At 45.0% G+C, this 20,747-nt stretch overlaps 2 protein-coding genes across 3 annotated transcripts in view; both read left to right on the forward strand.

Moving 5' to 3' along the window:
• Positions 1-5,744, forward strand: part of LOC141141307 (epoxide hydrolase 1-like) — a 24,571-nt gene extending 18,827 nt beyond the window's left edge. Inside the window, exons 9-10 of the mRNA XM_073628983.1 lie at positions 1,118-1,372; positions 5,613-5,744. Coding sequence (XP_073485084.1) covers positions 1,118-1,334 — 217 coding nt within the window. The 3' untranslated portion in view covers positions 1,335-1,372; positions 5,613-5,744. The remainder of the gene's footprint in view (positions 1-1,117; positions 1,373-5,612) is intronic.
• Positions 5,643-20,747, forward strand: part of LOC141141039 (epoxide hydrolase 1-like) — a 25,352-nt gene continuing 10,247 nt past the window's right edge. Inside the window, exons 1-5 of one of the 2 annotated variants that reach the window (XM_073628701.1) lie at positions 5,643-5,776; positions 12,411-12,627; positions 17,315-17,495; positions 18,870-19,097; positions 19,945-20,074. In XM_073628701.1, the coding sequence (XP_073484802.1) occupies positions 5,748-5,776; positions 12,411-12,627; positions 17,315-17,495; positions 18,870-19,097; positions 19,945-20,074 (785 nt within the window). In that variant the 5' untranslated portion in view covers positions 5,643-5,747. Of the gene's footprint in view, positions 5,777-11,424; positions 11,560-12,410; positions 12,628-17,314; positions 17,496-18,869; positions 19,098-19,944; positions 20,075-20,747 lie in introns of those variants that run through there. The other variant, XM_073628702.1, reaches the window with a different exon arrangement.

The raw sequence follows: 20,747 nt of genomic DNA on the forward strand, positions 1-20,747 counted from the left end.
TGGTTAAAAAGAGGCATATTTTGGCAATGTTATAGCGGTGAAGGTGGCAAATTTTGGAAAGTGATTGGATGTGGGGCTGAAAGGACAGCCGAAAAAAATAATCTTTTGGTAAAGACCCAAGCAACCCAGAAAAAGCCCCATTCAGTATAGGATTCAAGTGCACAATGCAGGGAGAGCTTGTTGGGTAAAGGATCCAGAAACCTAGTCTAAAGAGATTTCTGAAAGATGGGATAACCAACAAGATAAAAGTCCTGGTAAGAGGTTAGGGTGGGACAACAACGTTAATAGCTAGAATTTGATTTCCTATAATTAGGAACCTTGTTTTTTAGAGTAGAATAGATAACAATTAGGTAATATAACCAGAGTTCTTAGACATGGTGACCTCTGATGGTCTCTATACTCTTTCAAGGTGACCCCTTATGGTGTCTAGACTGTTTCAAGATTATAGATTCTACCATAATTGTGCCTGAAACTGCCTCCCATTTATTGCAACAGGTGCTTTCACACCCGGACGGTGTGCTTGCAGGACGTTCTGAAAAGTCCTGCAGGCAGCATCTTTGGGGCAGTTTGGGAGGGCTGTATACAGCGCTCCCAAAACGCCCCTACCAATTGCAATGAATGGGCGCTTCCAAAGCACCTGAAAAGCCCTTCTGAAGCGCCGAAACACGGGAGTTTTTAACACCTTTTTTGGGGGCTAAAAGCGCCACCGTTAGCGGCTGAAAAGCGCTGCTTAAACAGAGGTAAAGCGCCGCCAAAACGACCGCCGCTTTACTGCTAACGGCCGGCGCTTTCAGTGTGAAATCAGACTTACAGGTTGTTTTCAGTACAATAGAAAAGCCTGTCCCTGGCCAGCATGATGCAGAGGTGGGCCTTTGCACTGTGGAAGCAGTGGTCTCTCCCCAGAGGTCTGACATTCCCCTTTCTGAGTTAGACCGATTGTTTTTCAATCAGCAAAGCTAATGATCCCTGCTGATTGGAGAGCTCTTGTTCTGACTCAGCAGATGGCATGTCGGACCTCTGAAAATTCAGTTGGGCTTTAAGGCCCCTGTTGTTTTTTCCATTATGGTGAATTTGTACAGGTATTGTACCATGTGACTCTGATGTCTTTATATTACAGCACCCCTGTGTATGTTCCTACTGGCATTGCTGCCTTCCCATGTGAGCTGAGACACACCCCCAAGGTATGGGCCAAAGGAAGGTTCAAGAACATCGTCACCTACAACTACATGCCCCGTGGGGGGCACTTTGCTGCCTTCGAGGAGCCTGAACTGCTCGCCCGTGACATCCAGCAATTTGTATCCAAGGTGGAAAAAAAAACACTAAATAGAGGATAGGACCTGCAACTCCACATGTGCTGCCTAATAAAAATACGGTAATTCTGTAAATATCGCTCTGTGTCACTGCTCCTAATGAGGGGAAATGTATATGTAGCAAGGTCCCCGGCCTCCTTTGGTCTAATGAGAGCCTCCAGTGCCAGAGATAGCTGACATCCTTCCATATGTAGTGGGTTGTGTTGCATGGAGGGTGCAGAGTAGTTGCAGTTATTGGGCGCCAGACACTTATTGAATGCAAAAGAAAGTTTATTTCTCTTAACAGTCTTTATTGGAAGGAGAGAGGGTAAGGGTCGGTTCACACTAGGACGACTTGTCAGGCGACCTAGCCGCCTGACAAGTAGCGTCCCGTTCTGTACTATGGAACCGTTCTAATCGGAGCGACGCAAGTCGCTCCGACTTAGAAAAAGGTTCCTGTACTACTTTGGGGGCGACTTGAGGCGACTTGCATAGACTTCTATATAGAAGTCGTTTTGCAAGTCGCCGCCCCTGTCGTGTCCAGGTCGCCTGAGGCAGTCGCGCTGCAAGTCGCGCTGCCTCAGTGTGAACCGGGGCTTAGGGCCAGGACACCCTTAGGTAGTTGCAAGATTAATTGGCAGACTCCGAGACTTCAATAGGAGGACAGCCATGCAGGGAAAGGCGCCCAGCAAGACGCCACATCTGCATGTGCAGGAATGCTGTCTCCTATGGCAACAGTCTTTAACAGTTCCTAACACTAACGTAACAGTTCCTTTCTCTTTCACTACAACTTCTCCTTGTAGTTCTTCAGCCCACTAAGCTCCCGGTCCTTTACTAGACTCACTGATTCACTGCCACTGAATCCCTTGAGCTCCTCCAATCTTCAAGGTGGTATCTTCCTCAAGTGTCACCCCCGCCTCTCTGCTGGGTCCCTAGCTTGGCACTCCAGATACTTCTCAAGCTTCACCCCACTGGCCTGCTCGGTCCCTGGCTTGACACACAAGGCTGCTCTGCAAGCCTCACCTCCGCTGGTTGGGTCCCTGGCTTGACACCCACTGAAGTTTCCTGATTCTTCACCGTCCCCGGTTGGTGAGAATACTGCTCCGGTACTTGCTTCAGCTACTCATGGTGGTCCCTGGTAATAAGGCGGATGGTCCCTTACTCGCGACAGCTTCCCTTCTACCTCCGACAACGACAGGTTCTCCGGCCTGCAGAACCGTTACTTCTGGTTGGACTGCAAGCCGCAATCTCAACCCTGCGCTGCTCTCTTGCTTCTGGATAGGCCCTCAGACAGCCTAGCAGCCAGATGTGCCTGAGATAGGCCCAAACTCCACCTAGCAGCCTGGGCAGTACAACACACGTCCACCGAGACAGCCATCCAGGTGGCACAGAACCCCGATCACCTGACTCCACCCAAATATATAGGTTCTCCCAGCAGGCCAAGAGATTTAAGAAAACCCCTGCCCATTGGATGAGATACCCCATATACCCATAATCTGACCTTGCAATGCCCTTCTCATATCTAATGCCACCAAGTACCCGGCCACCTAGCGGCAGAAGAGAAAAGTGCACCAAGTACAGACTTAGCGTGAAATCAATTGATCCCTAACAATAGACCAAGGTAACTAAACCTGGCAAATACATTTAGGAGCAACCCTGCCTAAACACCAGGGAGCTACATCTACAACATGTCAAAGAATGTCTTCATGTTATAGCTTAACTCCACGCAGATAAAAAAAAAAAAATGAATGCAGTTGTGCGCACTAAAAAAATTATTTTATGTATTTTTAAATACAAATGGTGTGCATACCTGAATTTGATCAGACTGGGGGAGGAAGAAGCAACGCATGGAGCCAAGCAGTCTCTGCTACAATGCAATGAACATGCTAATAGGAGGAAGGAGAAGAGCGAGCAGAGAGACGAGCTCAACAGCCTACTGCTTATCCGTTCACTGTCCTATCACAGGTTCAGGGTGAAGAGGTGACACCTCTGTATTCCTTAGCTCTAACATACAAGGTTGTTGAAGAACTAATGTATGGGGGGGGGGGGGGGGGGGAGAGGACAAAAACCATTAAAAAGTTTTTGTTGTCTATAATTGTACTGATTAAACTGGCTGTGGCTGGCTGGTTGCTGCCCGGTGTTCCCAAGGGGACAATGGAGAAGGTGAAGTTCACCCTACTGGTGCTGTCCCAAGTGATTTGGGAATCTGGGTGTCGCGAAACATGGGGCCCCAGATTCTCAGCAAAGCTCAGACTGGGGGAGGAAGAAGCAACGCATGGAGCCAAGCAGTCTCTGCTACAATGCAATGAACATGCTAATAGGAGGAAGGAGAAGAGCGAGCAGAGAGACGAGCTCAACAGCCTACTGCTTATCCGTTCACTGTCCTATCACAGGTTCAGGGTGAAGAGGTGACACCTCTGTATTCCTTAGCTCTAACATACAAGGTTGTTGAAGAACTAATGTATGGGGGGGGGGGGGGGGAGGACAAAAACCATTAAAAAGTTTTTGTTGTCTATAATTGTACTGATTAAACTGGCTGTGGCTGGCTGGTTGCTGCCCGGTGTTCCCAAGGGGGCAATGGAGAAGGTGAAGTTCACCCTACTGGTGCTGTCCCAAGTGATTTGGGAATCTGGGTGTCGCGAAACATGGGGCCCCAGTAAGATTATTGCTACGCTGCTGTGAAGTGCTGGATTTGAGATCCCCCCCAGTGACCTGTGTGGAAGGGCAGATCTCAGACTGCCCTGGAAGAGGAAAGTGATCTATGTCCCAAGGCAGGGGTCTCCAAACCTTCTAAACCAAGGGCCAGTTTACCGTTCTTTGGACTTCAGGGAGGCTGAATTTTTGCCAGTGGAAATAGAAACAATGCTTCGGGCTTGATGGTCAGTGGGAGTAAAAGAAACTTAACCACGGCCCCACAAATCCCCTCCCCCTACACACACCCTCCAAATCACATCAAATAATGGGCGTGTTCACTCAAATTTCACGAAAACAGTAGGAGGGTCTTAAAGGGGCATTAAATACCAGGATTGCATTGCATACAGAGTGCAGAGCTGTCACTTGTAAACACAGAAACCGGACTTCTGTGTTTACAAGTGATTGTGGTGAGCCGGCCCCCCACAAGGGTCTGAGCCAGAGGTGGTGGAGCTGAGTTCCACCAAGTTCCCCCTCAAAAAAAGCCCTGGGCATGGTTAAATCTACCTGGCCAATCACATTGTGACTCCTGAGCCTGTCAATCCAATGGCTGAGGGAGAGACAGGCTGCGACCGTTAGTGCCTGGGCCACTAACTTCAAGGGCCCGCCGGCCAGGGCTACAATCAGAGATTGTACAAACCTGTAGCATTTACCCCCTGGAGGGGCAGCTGAGACTACACTCAGGTCTCCTCCCACAGAGGGTCACAAGCACAGTTTCTATACACGCTGACAGCTCAGTCTACGGGATGTCTTTTTGAAATGTATCGCTGAAGAACAGGAGGGGGGTTTGATACTACAAAAGGGAATTAGCAATCTATGGGAAGATTCTTAGTGAAAAAAATTTCTTTTAAGAGCTAACACTCACTACAGTCCCCAAAATCAGGTCTCACTCACAATGTCCCAGGAACTGTCTGCCGCCCAGCATCTACAGGTAGATCTTCAGCGAGAGGGATAAAAGATCCTTCTTCAGACCAGGACTTTAGGAAAGTGCCCGCCAGCAAAAATTTCATCAGCAATCTCCTCTAGGCCCCCAGCCCAGCTCCTGCTAGGGGCCCAGACTGCAACTTCTCGTCTCAATAGCTATTTTGCATGGGTAGCAGCCCCAGGAGAACTGGAACCCTCCCTGGAGAGTAGGGTTGTCCCAATACCACTTTTTTTAAGACCGAGTATAAGTACCGATACTTTTTTTTCAAGTACTCGCCGATACCGATTACCGATACTTTTTTTTTAATGTCATGTCACAGTTTTCAAAGCACAATACAGATTAGGTAGCGCTGATATGCAGCATTGATGGGCACTGATAGGTGGCACTGATTAAGCAGCACTGATAGGATTAGGTGGCACTGATAGATGGCAGGCACTGATGGATGGCACTGACGGCTGGCACTGACTGATAGATGGCACTGACAGGTGGCTGGCACTGATAGGGGGCACTTATGGGCATTGGGCATATATTAATGGCCATGGGGTGGGGTGGGTCTATATTTATGATGGTTTTGGAATGTGATGTCCAACAAGCTCATATAGGTGTGATGGTCAGGTGAACACAAACCTGTATAATGCATTTTCCAGCATTTGGTAGTTCTCAGCGATAACCGGAATCTGTCTTGTTTTCCTAATTCTAACCTGCAGAGTTTGGTGTGAATCTTTGAGATTTATCCTGCAGTTGGATGGCTCTGATATATCATATGTACAGAGAGGAGGAGTTGTGTGGTCTGGCAGCACTGTGACCGCACAAAGTCCATCCAGAACAGACAAGGCAGGAGAATGTGGAGGCAGCTTCTGGATAATGGCAGGTGAGGGGTGCATTACTGTTTTTATGTATACGTCATACTGAACAACATATGAATATTTAACACGGGTCATGTAGAAGTTCCGGACAAGGATCCACCCTATACGGGACATGGAACTTCACACCCTCATGTAACACCTTCATTATTCCTATAGGGCACATTGTGAGTTATACTGTATATGGGTTAATATAGCCATGCTTGTCCATTCATTTCTTTGTACAGAACATGGAGTCACGTGACCAATCTCCAGATATAAGTTATATTATACAGGAGTGACATCACAGCTCTCCAGATATAAGATATATTATACAGGAGTGACATCACTGCTCTCAAGATATAAGCTATATTATACAGGAGTGACATCACCACTCTCCAGATATAAGATATATTATACAGGAGTGACATCACCGCTCTCCAGATATAAGTTATATTATACAGGAGTGACATCACCGCTCTCCAGATATAAGATATATTATACAGAAGTGACATCACAGCTCTCCAGATATAAGATATATTATACAGGAGTGACATCACAGCTCTCCAGATATAAGATATATTATACAGGAGTGACATCACTGCTCTCAAGATATAAGCTATATTATACAGGAGTGACATCACCACTCTCCAGATATAAGATATATTATACAGGAGTGACATCACCACTCTCCAGATATAAGATATATTATACAGGAGTGACATCACCACTCTCCAGATATAAGATATATTATACAGGAGTGACATCACTGCTCTCAAGATATAAGCTATATTATACAGGAGTGACATCACCACTCTCCAGATATAAGATATATTATACAGGAGTGACATCACCACTCTCCAGATATAAGATATATTATACAGGAGTGACATCACCGCTCTCCAGATATAAGTTATATTATACAGGAGTGACATCACCGCTCTCCAGATATAAGATATATTATACAGAAGTGACATCACCGCTCTCCAGATATAAGATATATTATACAGGAGTGACATCACCACTCTCCAGATATAAGTTATATTATACAGGAGTGACATCACCCCTCTCCAGATATAAGATATATTATACAGAAGTGACATCACAGCTCTCCAGATATAAGATATATTATACAGGAGTGACATCACCGCTCTCCAGATATAAGATATATTATACAGGAGTGACATCACCACTCTCCAGATATAAGATATATTATACAGGAGTGACATCACCACTCTCCAGATATAAGATATATTATACAGGAGTGACATCACTGCTTTCCACATATAAGTTATATTATGCAGGAGTGACATCACCGCTCTCCAGATATAAGATATATTATACAGGAGTGACTGGTACCGTACTGGTGACCCCACAATAGGCAGTTTTGCGGAAGTGAGTTTACCAAGACTCGTGGCCACTCATTAAAATTAGAAGAAAAGAGGCTTAACCATAAACTACGTAGAGGGTTCTTTACTGTTAGAGCTGCAAGGATGTGGAATTCCCTTCCACAGGCAGTGGTCTCAGCGGGGGGGGGAGCATCGATCGTTTCAAGAAACTATTGGATAAGCACCTGAATGACCGCAACATACAGGGATATACAATGTAATACTGACATATAATCACACACATAGGTTGGACTTGATGGACTTGTGTCTGTTTTCAACCTCACCTACTATGTAACTATACAGAAGTGACATCACTGCTCTCCAGATATAAGATATATTATACAGGAGTGAAGAATTGATAGACATATATATTGTGGACTTATCTCTGTATATTCTCACACATGTATCTGCACATAACACATAACCTGCTGGGACATGTAGCTGAACGTGTTGGGTGATGCGGGTCACACGGGGAATAAGACACTGTGATTGGTAGAAACAAACAGTGGAATATAAAACCTTTGTGTCTGTAATAAAAGATTAAATAATTCAGATAGTTGGCACGGAACATTCTGGAAGTTTTATTCAAACAGTGAAAGTAAGTGTCATATTCCACCCATAGGGAAACATTACACTAATCCCATCAATGGCTTCTGTCTATAATCCCATCATTAGTCTGTGTTCCTTTCCGACACTCTCAGGGCTTAAATCTGAACTCCCGGCAGATAGAAAAGAAGAAACATAAATGCAGTTCTGTAATCATTATTATGTCATTAACATACCTCCCAACTTTAGAAGTGGAGAATGAGGGAGACAGTGCCCTGCACGCTCCCCCCTCTCAGTACAAATATTTGCCCTCCTAAAATCCCCCCCCCTCCCAGAACAAATCCTACTCCAGCCCCCGCCCAACAATTCCCCCTCTCAACAAAAATCCTCCCCCTACCCAAAACTCTCTCCAGCATAAAACAACCCCTCCCTCAATCCCCCCAATCCCCCCTCCCAGAACAACTCCTCCCTCAATCCCCCCTCCCAGAACAACTCCTCCCTCAATCCCCCCCAATTCCCTCTCCCAGAATAACCCCTCCCCCAATCCCCCCAATTCCCCCTCCCAGAACAACCCCTCCCTCAATCCCCCCAATCCCCCCTCCCAGAACAACCCCTCCCTCAATCCCCCCTCCCAGAACAACTCCTCCCTCAATCCCCCCAATTCCCTCTCCCAGAATAACCCCTCCCCCAATCCCCCCTCCCAGAACAACCCCTCCCTCAATCCCCCCCAATTCCCCCTCCCAGAACAACCCCTCCCTCAATCCCCCCCAATTCCCCCTCCCAGAACAACCCCTCCCTCAATCCCCCCCAATTCCACCTCCCAGAACAACCCCTTCCTCAATTCCCTCTCCCAGAACAACCCCTCCCTCAATCCCCCCCAATTCCCTCTCCCAGAACAACCCCTCCCTCAATCCCCCCAATCCCCCCTCCCAGAACAACCCCTCCCTCAATCCCCCCTCCCAGAACAACCCCTCCCTCAATCCCCCCAATCCCCCCTCCCAGAACAACCCCTCCCTCAATCCCCCCTCCCAGAACAACTCCTCCCTCAATCCCACCAATCCCCCCTCCCAGAACAACCCCTTCCTCAATCCCCCCCAATTCCCCCTCCCAGAACAACCCCTCCCTCAATCCCCCCCAATTCCCCCTCCCAGAACAACCCCTCCCACCAATTCCCCCTCCCAGAACAACCCCTCCCTCAATCCCCCCCAATTCCCCCTCCCAGAACAACCCCTCCCTCAATCCCCCCAATCCCGTCTCCAAGAACAACCCCTCCCTCAATCCCCCCAATCCCGTCTCCCAGAACAACCCCTCCCTCAATCCCCCCTGCCAGCACAAATTATCCTACCAATTCCTCCTGCCAGCATAAATCCTTTAACCCCTTCTAGCATAACACCCCCCCTCCAAATCCCAACTCCCAGCACAATTCACCCTCCCATCCCAGCACAAATACTCCCTCAACCCCCCCTCCCAGCACAAATTCTTCTCCCCCCCAAATTCCTCCTCCCAGCACAAATCCTTTCTCCCCTTCAAGCATACCCCCCCAATCCCAGCAAAATCCCCCTCCAACCCCCCTCGCACAAATCCTTCTTCCCCAATACTTCTCCCATATTAAATCCTCTCCCCAATTCCCCCGCCCAGCAGAAACTCTCCTCCCCCCAATCTCCTCTCCCAGAACAACCCCTCCCTAAACCTCATTATCCCCCCCCCAAATTCCTCCTTCCAGCAAAAATCCTTTACCCCCTTCTAGCAATTGTCAGTTAAAGTGACGCAGTGCTGACTCGCAAAAAGTGCTCTGGTCTTTGGGCAGCCAAATGGTCCGGGGCTGAAGTGGTTAAGGGGTTGTATATGAGATGTGGGCTTGTCTCGGGACGTCTATGGTGGAATGGCGCAGTTAGAACGTTGCACCTTTGCTGACAGGTGATCTATTTTGGGGTGGAGTGCCTGCGAAATAAAACCTTGATTGTGTATATCTCATGTGTTGGAGACATTTTTTTATGGTTAACCTCTTCCCGCCCAAGGTTCGTCATATGACGTCCTTGACTTCGAGCGGTGATATACGAATGATGGGTGCAGCTACAGGCATCATTCAGATATCGTCTATTTCATCCCACGATTCCCTACACCATACGAGCGATCATAGCGGCTGTTCCGCCACTTGATCATTCTTACGGGCGGCGAGAGGGGACGACCCCCCCTCCCGCCACCCTCCGGTGCTTCTACCAACTCACAGCTTCCATCGCCGAGTACTGATCCGCCGGCCCCGGATGTTTACCGTAGAGATTTCCGGCGGACCAGATGGTCACTGGAGTCTCTATGATCGTTCGGAGGCCGGGCACAATGTTATGACGTCATGCCCGGCCTCTGCATTCAAACAAATGGCACTGCCTCGGCTGGGAAGCTGAGATCGTTTATCTATGTTTATTTATTTTATTTTTTTATTTCAGGCTTCCGAGCCTAGAGTTGAGATGTGGGGTCTTATTGACCCCCATATCTCACTGTAAAGAGGACCTGTCATTCCATATTCCTATTACAAGGGATGTTTACATTCCTTGTAATAGGAATAAAAGTGATCAAAAAAGAATTTTTTTTTTAAAGTGTCAAACTAAAAAAAGTAAAATTAACAGTAAAAAAAAAAGAAAAAAAGTAAAGCGCCCCTGTCCCCATGTGTTCGCACGCAGAAGCGAACGCATACGTAAGTCCCGCCCCCACATATGGAAACTGTGTTCAAACCACACATGTGAGGTATCGCTGCGAACGTTAGAGCGAGAGCAATAATTCTAGCCCTAGACCTCCTCTGTAACTCAAAACATGTAACCAGTAAAAAAAAAGTTTAAAGCGTCGCCTATGGGGATTTTTAAGTACCGAAGCTTGGCACCATTCCACGAGCGTGTGCAATTTTGAAGCGTGACATGTTAGGTACCTATTGACTCGGCGTAACTTCATCTTTCACATTATGCAAAAAATTGGGCTAACTTTTTTTTAAAAACATGAAACTGTTTTTTTTTTCCAAAAAAAAAAAAAAAACGTGTTGGAAAAATTGCTGCGCAAATACCGTGCGAGATTAAAAAGTTGCAACGACCGCCATTGTATTCTCTAGGGTCTTTGCTAAAAAAAAACTATATATAATGTTTGGGGGTTCTATGTAATTTTCTAGAAAAAAAAATGAATGAATTTTACATGTAGGTTCTAGGTTGGACTTGATGGACTTGTGTGTCTTTTTTTCAACCTCACCTACTATGTAACTATGTAGGAGAGAAATGTCAGAATTGGCCTGGATGGGAAGTGGATAAATATGTGGGGGGGGGGGGGGGGGGGAGTGTCACGTGCAGAGTGGAGCAGTGTGGAGCAGAGAGCAGCACGTGGCTGTCTATACAGGAAAGTTAATTTTTAGCATTAAGTAGGTCAAGAGTGACCTCTGATTCTCCAGAGTGCAAAGTGTGAAGTGAGAATAATTACCCAATCACAGTCCTGGTGGTAGACGTGGTGGAACACCACCAGGTGTCCAGCCTATGACCGCTCAGTGATCAATAATTCCAAGATCTGTTGGGGCTTCACTATGCCTTCTGTACAGTGCAGGAGGAGAACAGAGTTGTCCTCTGCTGCATTCTCCATTATCATAACTTAGATTTATTAGTTTTATTGCAGTTCTGCATTCCTTCAAAAAAAAAAATCAGCTAGTGTAAGTACCTAAATGTGATTTCAAATCAGATTTCTGTGTTCCCCTACAGAGCAGATCTCAGACTGAGAAAGGTGGGACAGCAATGGGTGCCAATGAGGCTCTCCGGCAGTGCACATTTGTGGACAGGAGGAGTGATCAGAGAAATGACTCAATAGCATGAGGCCAGACAGTGCCGGGACATGGTCCTCTACAGCCCAGGGTAAATATGCCAACTTGCCCCCCCCCCTAGATGTATGGGCATTGTGTGTCAGCAAATATCCCCCCCAAAAAAAATCAAGCACTTATCTGCGTGCTCACCCCTTAAATTCCCCCTCCTCCCAGTACAAATCTGCATCCCTGCTAATATCCCCCCTCCCAGCACAGATCTTTGCCCCCCACCCGGCTCAAGTCTTCTCTCTCTCCCTTCTCTCTCCTCATATGCCCCCAGCACAACCCCACCCCCCCTCCCAAAAAAATACCCCTCCTAGCACAAGTCCTTTACCCCTCAAATTTCCCCTCTAAGCATAAATACCCCCCCCTCCAAATCCCCCCTTCTAGCACAAATATCCCCCAATCATCCTTACTAGCACAACCCCCCCCCCCAACCCCCAACAAAAAAATATTTCCCCTCTACCATATAACTTTTGTAGCACAAATCCCCCCCCCCCTCCTGGTAAAAAATCTTCTTCCCCACATCCCCCCCAGCACACCTCCCCAAATTTGCCCTCCTCGAACAATTCCTATCCCCTGCCTCCCCCTAAAATTCCTCTTCTCAACACAAATCCACTCCCACCAATCTACTTGTGGTGCCCCCCCCCACCTCACATGATACAGCAGTGCCCAGGGCAGCCTCCCCTCCTGCCCACCCCTTGTCCCGGGGAAAGCCCTGTCCCATGTGCCAATTCTAAGGGCATGCAGGTCATATTTTATACTTTAAGTTGATTGGTGCATACAAGCTTTGTTCCCCAATTTTATGGTGAGGGTGTGGGCAGTTCAGACTGATATTTTTGATGAGTTGTGCAATCTGTCTTTCAATGGTGGATTCTAAGTGTGCTATCCTCTCCTCCACAGGGAGGCCCTCAGCACTCACTGGCCTCACAGTCTTCTGGTCCCAGCCACTGCTGTCGGTGTGGGGGGCGCACTGCTCTGCTGGAGGCTGCATGGCAAGAAAGTGAAGACAATTGAGCTGGGAGAAGGATGGTGGGGCCCAGGGGATAGGCCCCATTTACTGAGCGAGGACACCAGCATTAGGCCGTTTATCATCGAGGCCTCCGAAGCTGATATTGAGGTATCAATGTGCGGGCAAACATTTATCACCTACAAGTTTTATGGTGGTATCTACTTCTACCTCTCGGGTGGACTCTTACAAATTATGGTATCTACTGAGACTGCATTACATGGTGTGTATGTCATTGGTGCTCTTTAAAAGATCACCGCACCCACAAATGATATTTTAGTGTTTGGTGGATGCCAGAGAGTTGAATCCCCTGGGGGTCTACGTTCCCACACCCTGTACCTTATAAGGGGCTTTCCCCTCTCTCTGATGGATTTATCATTTATTTTATCTATATTACTGTATATTGTGGAAAGTAATAGGAGAAGTAGGAACACCCCAGGATGGGTGAGAACACCCAGTAGACCAAGGTTGATGAAAATTCAACTGACCACGGTGAGCAGTTACATCCAACAGATCAACGATGGAGGGAACTAGACTAGCAATTCGTTTTGTTCCAAATTCGTTTTTCGACGAAATGTGACAAATTTGTTAACTTGGAAATATTCAAATTAATGAAAACCCGTTTAACAAATTTTTCCGAAAACAAAAATTTCGGAAATTCAAAATTAAAAAATTCGAAAATTTGTAAATTTGAAAATTCAAAATTTCGAAAATTCGAAAATTTGTAAATTAGAAAATTCCAAATTTGAAAATCCAAAGATTCGAAAATAAGAATGAAAATTTAAAAGACCAAAAATAACGTAAATCCGAAAATTTGAAAACCCAAAAATGTGAAAATCTGAAATAATAACTAACTAATAATAATAACTATTACTAACTATTAAATTATAGGTATTGGAATTTGCTTTCAAATTTGTCTGTTAGTGAATGCAACGAATACGAATTTATCCGAAGTTACAAATTACTCGAAATAACGAATGCTGCATCTAAACAAATGGAACGTAATGAATTAATAATAAAAAAATTATAATAATAAAAACAAAAACTTTTTATTATTATTATTTCTTATTACTAATTTGTTACCTTCCATCCGTTTAGATGGGGCATTTGTTATTTCGCATAATTCGTAACTTCGGATAAATTCGTATTTGTTACATTCACTAACAGCCAAATTTTAAAGGAAATTCCAATACCTATAATTTATTAGTTAGTTATTATTTTGGATTTTCAGATTTTCACTCTTTCAAATTTTCATTCTTTGCGGATTTTCGAATTTCCAAATTTTTGAATTTCCGAATTTTGGATTTTTGAATTTTTGAATCTCTGAATTTTCAAATTTCGAATTCCTGAATTTTCTAATTTTCTTATTTTCGCATTTCAATCATAATGAATGACACGAAAAAACAAAGAAAAAAAACAAATGAAAGAAAACTAACAAATTTTTCGGCAGTGCACATGTCTAAAGGGAGCATTCAACAGACCAAGGTGAGGGAGGACCCCCAACAGACCAAGGAGAGGGAGGACCCCCAACAGACCAAGGGGAGTGAGGATACCCAATGGAACAAGGTGGTGGTAACATCTAAAAGACCAAGGTAGGCACAGTCATCTAACAGGCCAAGGTGGGAGGGAGCATCCAAAAGACCAAGGCAAGGTTACCCAACATACCATTGTGGGTAAGAACATCCAACAGACTAACAGGAGCAAGGACACCCAAAAGACTAAGGTGAGTAGGAACATCCAACAGACTAAGGTGGATAAGGCCCCAACAGACCAAGGTAGGTGGGAACATCCAACAGACTAAAGTAGGTAAGGATCTTCAACAGACTATGGTGGGCAGGAAAATCCAACAAACCAAGGTGGGCAGGAACACCCAACAGACCAAGGTGGGTAGAAACATCCAAAAGTCCAAGATGGTGGGCCATTCAACACACCAAGGCACGTGGGATCTGTTCCAGTACATGTGGAAGAGAGATCTTTCTGTTGGAGTCCCCAAGGTCAAACAAGCCAGTAGAGAGATGCAATAAACCAAATTCCCAACTAAAATATCACTTTTAGGCGGACCATTTTTGTAAGGAAGTTTTCACAGCTAAATTGTTTCTGCATAGGCCCAGCTTCGAAGGAAATTTAATTTCAGTGGTTGCTTACTAGAGATTATTTTTCTGCAGTGCCTGTCCAGCCACAGACCACAGGTTATGTTTAGAGCTACCAAAACAATCGGACCAAACAGTTGTTTTCTTTTTACTATTGTTGCATTAGGGCTCATTCAACCTTGAAACATTATATTGTACATTATGACTCGCCCTACTGCAACACATGACAACACACTGTAGATGTAAAGTACATTGTGGTACATTACAAATGAAAGTTCATTTCTCCTCAATGCCCAACTACCACGCCTTACAGATTTACAAAGCATATGTGCTTAAGTACTCCACCACAGATATACAGTGCCTTGAAAAAGTATTCATACCCCTTGAAATTTTCCACATTTTGTCATGTTACAACCAAAAATGTAAATGTATTTTATTGGGATTTTATGTAATAGACCAACACAAAGTGGCACATAATTGTGAAGTGGAAGAAAAATGATAAATGGTTTTCAATATTTTTTACAAATAAACATGTGAAAAGTGTTGGGGGTACATTTGTATGGTGCCCCCTTAGTCAATACTTTGTAGAACCACCTTTTGCTGCAATTACAGCTGCAAGTCTTTTTGGGGATGTCTCTACCAGCTTTGCACATCTAGAGAGGGTCATTTTTGCATATTCTTCTTTTCAAAATAACTCAAGCTCTGTCAGATTGGATGGAGAGCGTCTGTAAACAGCAAATTTCAAATCTTGCCACAGATTCTCAATTGGATGTAACTCTGGATTTTGACTGGGCCATTCTAACACATGAATATGCTTTGATCTAAACCATTTTAGCTCTGGCTGTATGTTTAGGGTCGTTGTCCTGCTGGAAGGTGAACCTCCGCCCCAGTCTCAAGTCTTTTGCAGACTCTAACAGGTATTCTTCTAATGCCGTGTACACAGGACCGGACTTTTTGACAGCAAAGGTCTGACGGAATGAATCCGCCGGACAATTCGATCATGTGTGGGCATCATTGGACCTTTGCTGTCGAAAAATCAGACGGACTTTAGAGATAGAACATGTTTCAAATCTTTCCGATGGACTCGAGTCCGGTCGAAAAATCCGTTCGTCTGTATGCTAGTCCGACAGACGAACAATGACGCAAGGGCAGCTATTGGCTACTGGCTATGAACTTCCTCATTCTAGTCCGGTCGTACGTCATCACGTTCGAATCAGTCGGACTTTGGTGTGATCGTGTGTAGGCAAGTCCGTTGCGTCGGAACTCCGTCGAAAGTCCGTCAAAAAGCCCTTCGGAGTTTAGTCCGTCGAAAGTCCGCTTGTGTGTACACGGCATAAGAGTGCCCTGTATTTGGCTCCATCCATCTTTCCATCAACTCTGACCAGCTTCCCTGTCCCTGCTAAAGAAAAGTAGCCCCACAACATGATGCTACCACCACCATGTTTCACAGTGGGGATGGTGTGTTCAGGGTGATGTGCAGTGTTAGATTTCCTGCACACATAGCGTTTTGCTTTTAGGCTAAAAAATTCCATTTTGATCTCATCTGACCAGAGCACCTTCTTCCATGTTTGCTGTGTCCCCCACATGGCTTCTCGCAAACTGCAAATGGGACTTCTTATGGCTTTTTTTCAACAATGGCTTTCTTCTTGCCACTCTTCCATAAAGGGCAGATTTGTGGAGAGCACGACTATTAGTTGTCCTGTTGACAGATTCTCCCACCTGAGCTGTGGATCTCTGCAGCTCCTTCAGAGTTACCATGGACCTCTTGGCTGCTTCTCTGATTAATGCTCTCCTTGCCCAACCGGTCAGTTTAGGTGGACGGCCATGTCTTGGTAGGTTTGCAGTTACAGCCATACTCTTTCAATTTTCGGATAATGCATTGAACAGTGAGATGTTCAAAGCTTGGGATAGCTTTTTATAACCTAACCCTGCTTTAAACTTCTCCATAACCTGTCTGGTGTGTTCCTTGGCCTTCATGATGCTGACTGTTCACTAAGGTTCTCTAACAAACCTCTGAGGGCTTCATAGAACAGCTTTAATTATACTGAGATAAAATTACACACAGGTGGCCTCTATTTACTTATTAGGTGACTTCTGAAGCCAATTGGTTCCACTAGATTTTTGTTAGGGGTATCAGAATAAAGGGGGCTGAATACAAATGTCCCCCCACACTTTTCAGATATTTATTTGTAAAAAAGTTTGAAAACCATTTATCATTTTCCTTCCACTTCACAATTATGTGCGACTTTGTGTTGGTCTATCGCATAAAATCCCAATAAAATACATTTACCTTTTTTGGTTGTAAGATGACAAAATGTGGAAACTTTTAAGGGGTATGAATAATTATTCAAGGCACTGTTTATGGTCTGTGAGTTGTGCTTAATAAAAATGGTGCCCTTCACATGTATGATTGGATGTCCCAGGTGTGCATATGATCAACAAATAGATCTGCTATGTCTACAGAATTTTGTATGTACACATCCTGTGAGCTGTCAAATCTATTTGTACAACCTTCAGGGGGTGCGAAATCTTCACTCCAGTCTTACCCACTGAGCATCTGCAGCAGCGCTAGCACATACAAAGGTGGGATGAGATGTAGAGGAGGGGCAAAGTGAAAAGAAATTTATCAATAAATTGTGGTTCTTTTTTATCTTTTGTCTATGTGTAAGTTGGAGAATAAGGGAATAAGTTCTGATTGTTTTTTCCAGGACCTCCATGAACGTCTTGATCACACACGGTTCTCTTCACCTCTGGAGGATTCCAGATTTCACTATGGTTTCAACTCCACCCAGCTGAAAAAAGTTGTTTCGTACTGGAGGAATGAGTTTGACTGGAAGAAGCAAGTGAAAATCCTCAACAGATATCCTCATTATAAGACCACTATAGAAGGTATAACGGGACAGTTGGATGGCCAAAGTGACCTTTTTCAATTTTTTCTTAAATTGAGAAACTCTAATGGCTTGGGGTCAGTTTATAGGTAAACTATATATGTAAACCATAAGAATCAACATAAGAAATTGTCCTTTAGCCCACAGATCTGGAGGGCCACGTCATCCATTAATGGGTCTTCCTAGCACAGACAAAGTCAATTCACCATTATAGTTAGCCATTGTTCTTCCTGCAGGTCTGGAGGTACATTTATACATTGATGGGTTCATCCAGCTGGGAAGTAGTATATTCACCTATACCATCCTTCCTCCTGCAGATCTGGAGGCCCATTGATGGGTCTTCCCATCACAGATGTAGTTTATTCACCAATATAAATAACCTTTCTTCCCACAGATCTGGAGGGGCACTTCGTCCATTATTGGATCCGCCCAGCACAGACAAAGTTCCTCCAGTGGGTCTGGAGGCACATTCATACACTGGTGGATCCATCCAGCAGAGAAGTAGTATATTCACCAATATCGTCCTTCCTCCCGCAGATCTGAAAGAGCACTTCATCCACTGATGGGTGTTTGTAGTACAGGCATAGTGTATATTCACCAATATAATAAATTGCTTTTCCTCCTGCATATCTGGAGGGACATGTCATTCATTGATGGATCCTCCCAGCACAGACAAAGTCTATTCACCACCATTCCTCCAGCAGGCCTGAAGGTACATTCATACATTGATGGGTCCATCCAGCAGAGAAGTAGTATATTCATCAATATTGTCCTTCCTCCCACAGATCTGGAGGGGCACTTCATCCGTTGATGGGTGTTCCTAGTATGGATGTAGTATATTCACCAAGATAATTGCCCTTCCTCCCGAACATCAGGAGGAACATTTCATCCATTGATGGATCCTCCCAGCACAGACAAAGTCTATTTACAATGATGATAAACCACCATTCCCCCAGCAGGTCAGGAGGTACATTAATACATTGATGGGTCTATCCGGCGGAGAAGTAATATATTCGCCAATATCCTTCTCCTGCACATCTGGAGGGAAACTTTATCCATTGATGGGCCTCCCCAGTGCTGATGTAGTACAGTATATTCACCACTGTAATAAATCGTGATTCCTCCCGCAGGTCTGGAGGTACATTCATACACTGATGAGTTCATCCAGCAGAGAAGTAGTATTTTCACCAATATAATAAATTGTCCTTCCTCCTGCACATCTGGAAGGGCACTTCATCCATTGATGGGTCCTCCCAGCACGGACAAATTCTATTCACCACTGTAATAAACCACCATTTTATCCGCAGGTCTGGAGGTATATTCATACAAATACACATATGTAGTATACTCACCAATATCATCCTTCCACCTGCAGGTCTGGAGGTGCACTTCATCCACGTGAAGCCCCCACAGTTGTCCTCCAGGCAAAAGGTTCGCCCCATGCTGATGGTCCATGGTTGGCCAGGATCCATATATGAGTTTTATCACATAATCCCGCTCCTGACTGACCCCGGGAAGCACGGCTTGGACCCCAATGTTGTATTTGAAGTCATCTGTCCATCTATCCCAGGGTATGGCTTCTCAGAGGCATCACACAAGAAAGGTGAGAGGTGGGGAAAGGGGAGCAGGGAGCAATGGATGAAGCATGGTTTTTGTCATAATTGGGTGAAAATTTGAGGTTATTAGAGTGTATCTAAAGGCAATTTTGTATTTAGTTTTTAGTTTTTTTAAAGAGTATAGAATGGTGAATTTGTGGAGGTGCATTGGGGGGCCACTGAAAACACCAACAGGTGTCCACAGTGGTAGATTGCCTCTCTATCCCTGTTCCAGTAACACCTGCGCTGCGATAACACATGGTAAAATCTGAATTTTATCGCATTATCACAACTTACACTAACACGTGATCCAGGGTGCGTTGTGTTGTGGTGCCTCTTTCTTGGAATGGCACCCCAATGCACTTTTACAGCAACATCTGCACTGCAGTACACCACAACACATACGCCAGGTTGCGTTTAAAAAAAAAAGATCTGTCCTCATTTCTTAGTGCGGTAAGGTACATTCAAAATAAATGGGCTGCCCTAATGCACAATATCGCACTGCAGTAATAAACATACATTAACGCAATGCATAGTCTAAATGAACCCTAAATCCTCAGTTAAGCACTGCTGGGGTAGGGTCAAGCAATTTGCTTAAAGTATATCAAAAGCCATAACATGTGATTCAGAGAGAGAGATAACTACACAGTAGAAGCCTCATACTCCCAGTGACCCTGTGAGGTGCTCCCTGGAATCTGGTAGTAATGGATTGCAAAGAATTCAGAATATAGGGACCATGTAGTGAGAGAAGAAGTGCTACAGCTGTGCCTGGTGGTCTGAGAGTATTAGTTGCTTGTCTGCACAGAGGTTCCTCTGTTGGTTCATATCATAAAATGAGTTTTCTCCGTAAAACAGGATTCACGGCCTTTGCTGCGGCCCGGATATTCTACAAATTGATGCTTCGACTGGGGTTCAAAGAGTTTTACCTGCAGGGTGGAGATTGGGGAAGCAGAATCACCACTCTCCTGTCTCAGATGAAGCCAGAGTAAGTATGAGGTTTTTTGTATGTATGAAGGTTATCATCACACCGGTGTATAAGGGCAGATACTCACATTGATATCTGGGGCCGAACACTACAAAACTTTACTATGTAAGAGCCAGTACAACAGCTTGCACCTCTGTATATTCCAGCCAAGCACCCAGTATCAATGACGGTACTTTGTCGGGAAAAAAAAAAAAAAAGCACAAGCTTAACTATATAGATTATGTAATAGCTGTCTGTCACAAGAAGTATAGAAATGCCAAGAAAACTTTTTTTTAATAAAGCATGGAAGCAATAGATCCTTTGTCGAGTTTACAATGCAGTCTCTGCATGTAAGGCTCTTAAAGGGATGGTCCTCTCCTTGGTATTACAGTGGGAATACATTTGTCACTCTGCATGCCAAGATTGGATATATAGAGGAGGTCTGGGAGAAAATTGGGGTTGGTTTCACAGTTGAGGACACCCTTGAGGACCTCTTTTTGTTGAGGTACTAGACCACAAAAAGAACTGTGAGACTTATGGACTTTGGCTTCCCTTTTGGGGAGTGGGGCTAGACGCAGCTAGGGCAGGGGAGAACAATGTTTCCTTCAAGTAAGGGCATATTGATAGTGGAATAGATTGTGGGGGCACCTGTTGTCTTTGATGAGGAACTGCCTAAGGTTTAATGTTGGATGTA

This window comes from Aquarana catesbeiana, linkage group LG04, assembly GCF_042186555.1.
Source record: "Aquarana catesbeiana isolate 2022-GZ linkage group LG04, ASM4218655v1, whole genome shotgun sequence".
NCBI classification, from domain to species: Eukaryota; Metazoa; Chordata; class Amphibia; order Anura; family Ranidae; genus Aquarana; species Aquarana catesbeiana.